Source organism: Dipodomys merriami, unplaced genomic scaffold, assembly GCF_024711535.1.
Source record: "Dipodomys merriami isolate MVZ:Mamm:240054 unplaced genomic scaffold, mDipMer1.0.p SCAF_84, whole genome shotgun sequence".
NCBI classification, from domain to species: Eukaryota; Metazoa; Chordata; class Mammalia; order Rodentia; family Heteromyidae; genus Dipodomys; species Dipodomys merriami.
This window is the reverse complement of record NW_027206446.1, coordinates 5,830,892-5,842,414: the sequence shown is the minus strand read 5'-3', so window position 1 is coordinate 5,842,414 and position 11,523 is coordinate 5,830,892. Positions and strand designations below refer to the sequence as shown.

General features: G+C 45.0%; 2 protein-coding genes across 2 annotated transcripts; one reads left to right on the top strand and one right to left on the bottom strand.

The window, feature by feature from the left end:
- Positions 1-429: 429 nt before the first annotated feature.
- On the top strand, positions 430-1,911 carry LOC138820091 (PRAME family member 8-like). Its single transcript, XM_070011738.1, has one exon. The coding sequence runs from the start codon at positions 430-432 to the stop codon at positions 1,909-1,911; it is 1,482 nt and encodes a 493-aa protein (XP_069867839.1).
- Positions 1,912-10,218: 8,307 nt separating this feature from the next.
- On the bottom strand, positions 10,219-11,145 carry LOC138820090 (vomeronasal type-2 receptor 116-like). The gene has a single exon (XM_070011736.1). It carries the CDS (start codon positions 11,143-11,145, stop codon positions 10,219-10,221), a length of 927 nt encoding a protein of 308 aa, XP_069867837.1.
- Positions 11,146-11,523: the final 378 nt, after the last annotated feature.

The window sequence follows — 11,523 nt, the reverse complement described above, 5'->3', positions numbered from 1 at the left end:
AAGTCATTTTGGTAAAGTGTGATTTACATTTCTTTTTTTTTAATTTTATTTTATTTTATTTGTGAACATACTGTACAGAGGAGTTACAATTACATGGGCAGGATAATGCGTACATTTCTTGTGATTTACATTTCAAAGAAAAGCTAGGCTGTGTGGGACAGGCCTTTAATCCTATCATTTTTTGGTTAAACCAGTGTTTGAATTGATCTCAAGTGAAACACCCAACCAAGGTGTGCTGGGTGTGACTCAGAAATCCCATCAGAAGCTGCTCTCTGATTGGCAGATATGGAATGGGGAGGGGAAGGGGTTGGGCTTTAAAGATGCCTAGGGATGGAGAACAGAAGCAGAGTTCTGAATCCTGCAGTCAGTGCCTCAACTTGCTGTGATTCAGAGAGCCCTGCACACCTGGTCCAATTCTGGTCCATCAAGATGAGCACTGGAGCCCCTCCCTCGCTCCAGCATCTGGCCATGCAGAGTCTGCTGAGCAACCAGGCCCTGGCCATCTCTGCCCTGGAAGATCTGCCTCTGCTGCTGTTCCCTTCGCTCTTCATAGAGGTCTATGCCCAGGGCCCCACAGAGGTGCAGAAGGCCCTGGTGCAGGCCTGGCCCTTCTCCTGCCTCCCCCTGGGGGACCTGGCAGAGTCTCCAGACCTGGAAACCTTCAATGCTGTCCTGAATGGGCTCCATCTGCTACTGGCCAAGAAGGAGCGCCCCAGTCAGTGGAAACTGCAAGTCCTCGACCTGCGGAAGGAGCACCCCAACATCTGGATACAGGGCTACCCCTCCATGGCCCGACTATCTTGTCCGGATGTCCTCACTGACAAGCCAAGAGAGAGCCACTGCTCAGGGATGACTGAAAAGCCTCCCTTGACCATAGCCATGGATCTGACCATCAAAGATGGCGCCCAGGACACTCTCCAAGCCTACCTGCTCCAGTGGGCTAGGGAGAGGAGAGAACAAGTACAGCTCTACTCCAGGAAGCTGCAGATTCTGTCTGACTCCTTCTCTGAAATCCAGAAGGCTCTGCTTGTGGTGAGGCTGGACTCCATCCAGGAACTTGTGGTGAGTGAATTCGGGCATCCAGGAATTATGAAAGAACTTGCTCCTTACTTGGGTCGAATGAAGAACCTTCACATTCTCAACTTCTACAACATGGGTGGCGACTTCTACAGTCACCCTCACAAGAATTTATGGTATCCCTGGATGATAGGGGAGCATCTAGGGCAGCTGCAGCATCTCCAGGAGCTTCATGTGCATCACATTATCTTGCTTAATGCAAATATACCCGCCATCATCAGGAGCCTGCCGCCTTTGAAGACCTTGTCTCTGAGTTCATGTCTGCTGAAGGAAGCTGACCTGAGCTTTCTGTCCCAGTGTCCCTGCTCCAGGCAGCTCAAGCACCTGCGTCTGAGGAGATTGCCCATGGAGTCATTCAGTTCTGAGCCCCTGAAAGCCTTGTTGGGTAGAGTGGTGGGAACCCTGGAGACCCTGGCCCTGGAAGATTGTGCCATCAATGACGCCCAGCTCTCAGCCATCTTGCCCATCCTGAGCCAATGCTCTCAGCTTAGCCTCTTCAGTTTCTATGGAAATCACATCTCCATAGCCACCCTGCAGAACCTCCTGAGCCACATGGCCAGGCTGGGCCATTTGAGACGAGGGCTCTATCCTGCCCCTCTGGAGAGCTACCGCCCACAAGAGTGGAGGCAAAGGTACATTGACCATGAGAGATTTGCCAATGTTCGGGCTGGCTTGGCACAGGTATTAAGAGATATCGGGACAAACCAGAAGGTCCAGATCTGTACACGTTTCTGTCATCACCGAAACAAGTGCCAGTCCTACAGCATGGCACCTGATGGTTCCTGGGTGGTCACAGAGGAAGATCTTCCTGGGCTTTCTGCTCTGCCTGTGTAGTTTGGCCATCTCTCCTGGAATTTCTTCTCAGCATCAGAAATGAAAGACTGGACAGTAGTGCATTCTCCAGGCCTAGCAAACTCCAAAGTTCAATGTGGTTGGAAGACACAGGGCATCTGGTCCTTAGTTTTTCAGGTCAAACATAACTCTGAAGCCCCAGGAGTTTAAGAGTGCTTTTGGGTCCATGTGCCCTGTACACACATTCTCAGAAATTTGGAGTATATTAGGCCTGGAAAGAACTGAAACAAGATCTTGCTGTGGGCCAATCTAAGCTGTGAGAACATCCGTTATTATCTATAAATTTCTGTATCAATCAATCATAAATAAAAAGAAAAGAAAAACATGAGTAAAAAGATATCATTTCTCAGCACCAAAAAAATGAGTGTATTGGTTCCACCTAGAAGCATAGCTGCTCAGGACATCTGAGATCTGAGGATCACAGTTCAAAGCCAGCTTGGGTAGGAAAGTCCTTGAGATTCTCATCTCTAGTGAATCTCCAAAAAAGCCACAAGTGGAACTGTGGCTCAACTAGTAGAGTGCTGGCATTGAGCACTTGCCAACATTGGCACAAACAAACAAACTTATGACATGGGTCAATCATAGATCAAATTCTGGGGATTAAGTTTGAGGAAAAATTGAACATCAAATGCCAAATGACATTCTATAAATCAAGAGAACTCTTTCTAATTCTCCAACATATTTGAGGATAAGAATTTTCAATAGATAAATCTGTATTGGTTGAGATTTGATCAAATGTGCCTTCATAATGCAAACCACAGTTCTTTTGCACTTCTAAGATAAAATTCACTTTATACCCACAGAGGAACACACATGTACATGCGTGCACACACACACACACACACACACACACACTCACACACACACACACATGCACACACACAAAAAGAAGAAAACATGCATTCGTTTCTAGCATCTCATGATAGTAATCCTATTCAGGAGTCTGATATCTTAGGGTTTCAGGTAGAAGCCAGCCAAGCAGGAATATATTTGAGAGTACTGTCTCCAAGAAACTCCTCACAAAATATTCTAGGATTCCTAGAATTGAAGGCACTCAAAAAGTTTGAGATCTGAGGGTCACAGTTAAAACCCATTCTGGGACAAAAATCGGTGAGAGCTTTTTACCAATTGGGTGATTAGTGTTGTGGCTCAATTGGTAGAGCACTGGCCTTGACATAAAGCAACTTGGAATACTCCCAAGGCCCTGAGTGCAAGTCCAAGTTCAGCACACAATAAAAAAAGAAAGGAAGAGAAGAAGGCAGCCAGGCAGAAGAGAAGGCAGTGACTGAGGGAGAGAGGACAAAGTAAGGAAAGAAGGGAAGAAGGAAGAAAGGTATGAAGGAATCAAGGAGGGAAGGAATGAAGGAAGAAAGGAAGGTAAGAGGGAAGGGAGTGAAGGGAAGGAGGGAATGCAGGCAGGAGGGACGGAAGGAAGGTGGGAGGGAAGGAGAAAAGCTAAGAAGGAATGGAGTGAAGGAAAGTTGGGTGTGAAGGAAGGAGAGAGGGAGGGAAAGAACTGCAGAGATAGAATTTCCAGGTATCTTGTTGGAAGCTGTAAGTTGGGCTGGATGTTCTTTTCACGTTCTTTGCAGGCTCAGGGCAGGGGGACATCTGTAGGAATGTCTTGAGGAATTAGGTGGGAAATCTTTTGTGTTCAGTTCATTTTATACATTTGCAAAAGAAGCTGGGCTGTGTTGTTGAGTTTTTATGGGTGCTTGTGTTCTGTGCACACACCATCAGGAATCAGGAGAAATTCAGCTTGGAAAGAATTGGAACATGATCTTGTTTTCCTAAATGATTATGTGTAAACCCTCTAAACCTGGGGCAGCCCAGCACTCTATACTATTTAATGTATAATGAGCCAATCAATTTATTTTAAAGTAAAAGAAAGGAAAATAGGAAGTAGAAAGACACCATAGAATGAGAGTATTATCCGTCCCCCCACCCCCAAATTCTAGCTACTTAGCAAGTCTGAGATCTGAGGATTACAATTCAAAACCAGCTAGGGCAGGAAAGGCCTCTAGATGCTCATCTGAGGTGAACCTCCAAAAAAGCCAGAAGTGGGGCTGTGGCTCAGGTAAGAGTGCTGGCTTTAAGCAGGACAGCACAGGGACAGTACCCAGGCCCTGAGTTCAAGCCCCACAGGTGGAACAACAAAATGTAACAAAAGAAAAATTCAAAAAAATTCCATGACCAACCTCAAACATACATAAAACAAATTTTGTAGAAAAACTAGGGAAGAAATTCAAAACCAAATGCCAAAAGACATTCCATGCAAGCAAGAGAACTCTTCCTGCTTCTCTCACATACTTGGGATGACAAATGTCAATATCTAATACCAGTTCAGATTTCATGAAAGGCACCTTGAAAATGCAGGCCACAATTCATTTGTTCTTCTATAAGAAATATTCACTTCCTGATCATCCAGTCACTCTAAAAGAAAGAAAGATAAAAAGAAGGATCACATTGAGATCTGGTGGATCCTGCCTGTAATTGTACTATTCAACAGGCTGAGATAAGAGGACGGCAGTTCCATGCCAGTCTAGCAGGAAAGTCTGGGAGACTCGTTCTTTTAATATTTTAAAATTTTATTGTGAAGGTGATGTACAGAGGGATTACATTTCCATGATTCGGAAAATAAGTACATTTCCTTTTACACAGTGTCACCCTCTTCTACATTCCCTTCCAATCCCCCCTTCCCACTTTCATCACCCCTAAGGTGTAAAGTTCATTTCCAACAGAGTGTGTGATTAATATCACTGATGAATCAGGACACCCTTTGTCCCACTGTTTCTCCACTTCTTCTCTTCCCCAAATCAGAAAAATATAAATAAGACAAAGGGTACAGAATAAAAAAAGTGACAAAAGGGAATAAATGAAAGGGGGTGGGGAACTACAAATGGTACATTCCATTTCTTGCAGTTCCTTTCAATAAGCACATTGGTTTTTTTTCCATTGTTGTACTTGAACTCAAGGACCTGGCCGTGTCCCTGAGCTCTTTTTGCTCAAAGCTAGCTCTTTATCACTTTGAGCCACGGCACCACTTCTTGTTTTTGAGTGGTTAATTGGGGATTAGAGTCTCATGGGGACGTTTCTGCCCAGGCTGGCTGGGTTGGAACCTGATTCTCAGATCTCAGCCACCTGAGTAGCTAGGATTACTGTAATGTGCCACCATCAACCACCTCAACAAGTGTCATTGTGTAGTAATACACCCAAAGGTATTGAGCCCTGTGATCCTTGCCCAAGGATATGCTTCCTAGAAATCTAGAAACCTTCCATGCTGTCCTGGATGGACTCCATCTGCTACTTGCCAAGAAGGAGCCTCCTAGTCAGTGGAAACTGCAAGTATTCAAGAGATCTGGACAAAGGGATATCTCTCCTTGGCCCAAAGTTCGTCTCGAGAGGTCCTCATTGATAATCCCACAGAGAGTTGTGGTTGAGCAATGATGAACAGCCCTTGAGGATCACCATGATCCTGATCATCAAAGATGGTACCCAGGATGATCAGCATGCCTATGTGCTCCCATGTGTCAGCCAGAAAGAGGAAACAATGAGTTTAGTTGTGCTGAAGGAAGCTCCAGATTCGCTGTGGCTCCATCTCTGAAATCCAGCAGACTCTGCTTGTGGTGAGGCAGACCTCCATCCAGGAACTAGGGGTGAGTGAATTTTGGTACCCACAAACTATGGGAAAACTTACCCTTTACCTGGGGCAGATGAAGAACCTCCGCATCCTTAACTTCTCTAAGATAGGTGGCTACTTCAACGTATTTAGTCCCAAGAATTTCTCATATTCCTGGAAATTTGGGGCATATCTGGAGCACCTGCAACATCTCCAGGAACTTCATGTGTATGATATGATCTTCCCTGATGAAAACTTGCCCTCCATCCTCAAGAGCCTGAAGCTGTTGAAGACCTTGTCTCTGAGTTCATGTCCACTAAAGGAAGCCAACATTTGGTTCCTGTCCCAATGCTCAAGCACCTGTTTAAGGAGTTTATACATGAACATACTTGTTCTTGAGCCTCTGCAAGCCATCCTGAATTAAGTAGCCAGCTGGCACCCTTGCAATCCTGGACTGTGCCATCACTGATGCCCATCTCTCAGCCATCCTGCCAGCCTGAGCCAGTGCTCCCAGCTCAGATTCTTCCGTTTTGACAGAAACCCCATCTCTGTCTGCCCTGCAGAGCCTCCTGAGCCACATGGCCAGGCTGGGCCATTTGAGATGGGGACTCTATCCTGCCCCTCTGGGGAGCTACCTTAGCGGTAGCCCAAGGTTTGGGCTGGCTTGGCACAGGCATTGAGAGACATGGAGATAACCCAGAAGGTCCAGATCTGTATCACTTTCTGTCATTACCAGAACAACTACCGATCACAGGCTGGAACCAGATGGTTCTTGTGTGGTCACAGAAAAGGATCTTGCTGGCCTCTCTGCTCTGCCTATGTTGTATGGTGGCTCTCTCCTGCAATCTCTTCTCAATAGCAGAAATGAAAGCAGGGACAGAAATGCATTCTCCAGGGGGCAAAACCTCCAAACATCAGGGTTCATGGAAGAGATAGGCGGTTTAGTCCTTAGCTCTGGAGATCCAGGAGTTGCTGAGTGCTTGGGGGGGGGGGGTTACATAGGTCTTGTGCACACAACATCAGGAGTCTGGAGTGAATTCAGCCTGGAGTGATCTGGACAACAATCTTGTTTTTCTTCTTTCATTTTTGGCAGTTGTGGGGCTTGAACTCTGGGCCTGGGCACTGTCCCTCAGCTGTTTAGCTCAAGGCAAGCACTCTACCACTTGAGCCACAGCATCACTTCCGGTTTTTTGGTGGTTTATTGGAGATAAGAGTCTCATGGACTTTCCTGCTCAAGCTGGCTTTGAACCGTGATCCTCAGATCTCAGCCTGAGTAGGTAGGATTACAAATGTGAGCCACTTGCACCCAGTTACTATCTTGTTTGTCTTAATGGTTGTAAACAAAAGTCTATATTGTGGGACTATCCCACAGTAATGGAATGGAAAAGCATGAGTAGAAAGATACCATTTTTGGCATTAAAGAATGAGAGTATTGTTCATGGCAAGAGTCCTACCTACTCAGCAAGGCTGAAAACTAAGGATCACAGTTCAAAGCCAGCCTGGCAGGAGAGCCCTTGAAACTCCAAATAACCCTGAAGTGGAATTGTGGCTCAGGTAGTAGACCAAGATCAAACATACATAAATCATATTCTGGGGGAATATAAGGGGGGAAATTTCAACACCAAATACCAAATGGCCTCCACTGAGGGCTAGAGAACCATTTCTATGTCTCTCACATCTTTGCGGTAAGGATTCTCAGTAGTTCAACCACAGTGGTTGAGATTTGATTAAACTTGCTTTAAGAATGCAGGCCATACTTTATTTGCTCTACTAGAAATATTCACTTCCTGGCCACCCATGCATACCAAAAAAAAAAAAAAAAGAAAAGAAAAGAAAAGAAAGAAAGAAAGAAAGTAAGCTTCACACTGGGATCCTGCAATCCTGTTGGTCAATCTATTAGTCAAAGGCTGAGATCAGAGGATGGAAGTTAGAAGCCAGTCTAGCAAGAAATCTGTGAGTCTTTTATATTTTTAATTTTTTTTCTTAAGGTGATGTACAGAGGGACTACAGTTTCATGACTCAGGTAATGACTACATTTCTGTTTGCACTCTGTCACCCTATCCTTCATATCCTTCGAAATAAGTCTCATTAAAGCCAGAAAACTATTACTTCTCCCAGATATTTGGGGATGAGAATTTTCATTAATTAAAGCTGTTGTGGTTGAGATTTGATCAAATATGTGTTCAAAATGCCAATTATGTTCCTATGTACTACTATAAGTAATATTTACTTTCTGCCCACCTGGGTACACACACACACAAAATCCAAAACAAAAAGCAGGAAAGAAATATATCTGCTACTAGTGTCTCATGCCTGTAATTCTACTCAGGAGGCTGCAGTCTGAGGCTGTCAGTTAGAAGCCAACCAGGCAGGAATGTATCTGAGAATATTATCTCCAAAAAACTCCTCTCAAAAAATTCTAGGATTCCTAAAATCCTAGATACTTAGGAATTCTGAGATCTGAGGGTCATAGTTCAAACGCAAACCAAGTCAAATATCAGTGAACCTTTTAAAAATAATTTTTCATTGAGATTAATTACATACATTTCACAAATTTCACTTAAAGTCACAAGCACATTTTAAACTTCACAAGACAAAATTTCATGATCATGGTCTATAATGTTTGTGAATTCTATAAGCTTTGAGAATACAACTATTTCTTCCACCTCAGGTGATATGCACATTTCTTTCCTTTTGCTTAGTGTAAGCTATTCCCTCTTTCCCTCTCATTCCCTCCCTCCCATTGCTGCCCTTGAGTTGCTTAGCTCATTTTCATCTATGTCCAGTGCGGTTGATGGGCCCCTATCTTCTATATTTCTGTGCCTTCCACCTACCTTCCCTCAGTTGTGCGTGCGCACACACACACACCATATATGTGGTCAAGAACATGGAGTCATTTTGAGATGATATGACAAATTGCATGGGGGTCCTTTGTTTCTTCAGTCTTGTCTACTTTGTGGAATCGACTTGCATTTTGTATTTAACATCCACATATCAGGGAGACCATTTGTCTCTCTGTTCTATCCATTTCCCCATGAATGCCATTATTTTGTCCTTTCTAATGGCCGCATAATATTCCATTGTATATAGGTACCACAGTGTTTGGATCCATTCATCTGGAGTGGGGCATCTGGGTCGTTTCCATGTCTTGGCTATTGTGAATAGTGCTGCAATAAATATAGAGGTGCATGTGTCCTTGTTTCTTGGTTCCTGTTCTCAAGGTAGATGCCTATGGCTGGATCACATGGGAGGTCTATATTTAGCTTTCTGAGGTACCCTCCAGACTGCTTTCCAAACTGGCTGTCCCACCAGCAATGAACTCATCCCCTCCAGTATTTGTCATTGATTGAATTTAGGATATAGGTTATTTTGAGTTGGGCAAGGTGGTATCACAGGTTGTATTTATTTGCGTTTCCTTTATAGCTAGGGATGATGAACATTTCCTCATGTGTTTCTTTGCCATTTTTATCTGTTCTTCTGAGAAGTCTCTCTTTAGCTCCTTTGCCTATTTAATGATTGGTTTAATAGATTTGGGAGGGATTAGTTTCTGGAGTTTTCCGTATATAATGGATATTAGACCCTTATCTGATATATTGTTGGTAAATATATTTTCTCAATTAGTTGGTTGTCTTTCTACTTTGGTAGCTATGTCTTTAGCTGTGCAGAAACTTTTTATTTTAAGGTAGTCCCATTTGTCGAATCTCTCTCCAATTTATGATGACCCTGGGGCTCTATTCAGGAAATTCCTGCCTGTGCAGTAGTTTCAGAGTTTCCGGTTTGATGTTAAGGTCTTTAATGCATTTTGAGTTGATGTTAATGCATGGTGACAGGCTGGGGTTCACTTTTAGTTTTTGCCTTACTTTCCCTAGGCCATCCTGCATATCTCACAGCTACATACAGATACTCTGGTTACATATAACCAGCTAATTGTACTATTCTTCAAGTCTGAAGGCCTATTATAAAAAGATTTGGCAAAAATAGACTAGAAAATACTCCAAAACGCAAATGTGTAAGTAGAAATACACTAGTAGCTAACAAAACATGCTATCGTCAACATATTTATTCAAGACAGACCTTTTTATTGTTGTTGTTAGTCGTGGGGCTTTAACTCTGTGCCTGGGTGCTGGTCCTGAGCTCTTCAGCTCAAGGCGAGCACTCAACCACTTGAACCACAGCACCACTTCTGGTTTTCTCGTAGTTAACTGGAGATAGGAGTCTCAAAGAGTTTCCTGCCCAGGCTGGCTTTGAACCATGATCCTAAGATCTCAGCCTCCTGAGTATCAGGGATAACAGGTATGAGTCACTGACTCCAGGCAAGACAGAACTTTTTAAGGGAGAAAAATGTCAGTGAGTTCGAGAACTCAGCACTACTAAGGCTTAGACAGGAATTTGATCAGGATAACGTTTAGGAAAAAATAACAGAGAGCAAAGGGGAAGACAAAAGAAGACAAGACAGATGCATGGAAGGGATTGGCAGGATTAGACATAGTTTAAATTAGAGGCACAGCTACTACCTAAAATACAATGCAAACTTACAGGAATGTGGGTTACAATTTGTAGTGACTACAGCACAACTGGAGAAAAGAAGTTCAAAGATATCCCATAGTATAAACACCTGTCTGGAGCAACAGAACAGATTTGTCTAAGACCCTTCATTAATTTTAGGTAGCCTATGTTTTTAAGCCTATGTTTCTCCCAGAATGGGGTCTATCCCTGAGTCTATGCAGAGAATTTCTCTCCGGCCTTAACAGGATGACATAGCACTTAGGGGCAAAGATGCAGCCCAGGAGGCCCGCACTGGAGACCAGGATGGAGAAGACCTCGATGGCCACCATGGCCTTCACCTTGGCACTGTGGTGGACAGGCAGGAAGCTGAGCCACACACTGCAGAACAGCAGCATGCTGAAGCTGAGGAACTTGGCCTCATTGAAGGTGTCAGGCAGGTTCCTGGCCAGGAAAGCCACCGTGAAGCTGGCCAGGGCCAGGCCGCCCAGGTATCCCAGCACACAGTAGAAGGCGGTGAGGGAGCCCTTGTTGCACAGGATGATGACGTGGCCATATTCAGAGTGTGCATCTGTGTCCACAAATGGAGGAGAGGTCCCCAGCCAGAGGCCACAGAGAGTCACCTGGAGGAGGGTGCAGATGGGGATGAGGAGGTTCGGAGCCTGGGACACCAGCCACTGCCAGGTGCTTCTGCCTGGAGCTGTGAGCGCGAAGGCCAGAACCACATTGAGGGTCTTGGCCAGGACCGTGGACACAGCCACGGTGAAGACCACTGCGAATGTGCTGTGCTGCAGGATGCAGGTGGCTGTGTGGGGACGGCCCAGGAAGAGCAAGGAGCAGAGGAAGCAGCAGGTGAGGGAGATGAGCAGGAGGTAGCTGAGGGCCCGGTTAATGGCCCTGACAATGGGGGTGTCTTGGTGCTTGACAAACACCCCTAGAACAGCAGCTGTAAGTGCAGAGCAGCAGAGAGCGGTGCAGGCCAGAGCCGTGCCCAAGGGGTCTTCATAAGCCAGGAAGCCCTCAGCTTTCAGCAGGCAGCGGCTTCTCTCAGGGTTGGCGTACTGATGATCTGCACATCTTGTGCACTGGTCCATGTCTGGTGACAATAAGGTACCATTCAGTACTTCCCTTTCTTTTTGGTCATGGGATTTGAACTCAGGGCTTGGGCCTTGTCCCTGGGCTTTTCTACTCAAGGCTAACGCCCTACCACTTCCACTTTTCTGGTGGTTCATTGGAGAGAAGAGTCTCATGGCCTTTCCCGTCTGGGTTAACACTGAACTGCAATCCTCAGATCTCAGCCTTCTGAGGAACTAGGCTGACAGGTGTGAGCCACTGGCACCCAGCCTTGTCATCTTTATACCTCACACATGACCATAACATGTATTGGTAATGTACCATTGCTTCATTTCTATTGTGCTAAGAATGTATTCTACAGGGTTTCTGGTTTTGTTTTCATGATATCATATTAACTC

Bases quoted from the DNA above. Each gene is read 5' to 3' on its own strand.
- LOC138820091 (XM_070011738.1), top strand. From the start codon at position 430: ATGAGCACTGGAGCCCCTCCCTCGCTCCAGCATCTGGCCATGCAGAGT.
- LOC138820090 (XM_070011736.1), bottom strand. From the start codon at position 11,145: ATGGACCAGTGCACAAGATGTGCAGATCATCAGTACGCCAACCCTGAG.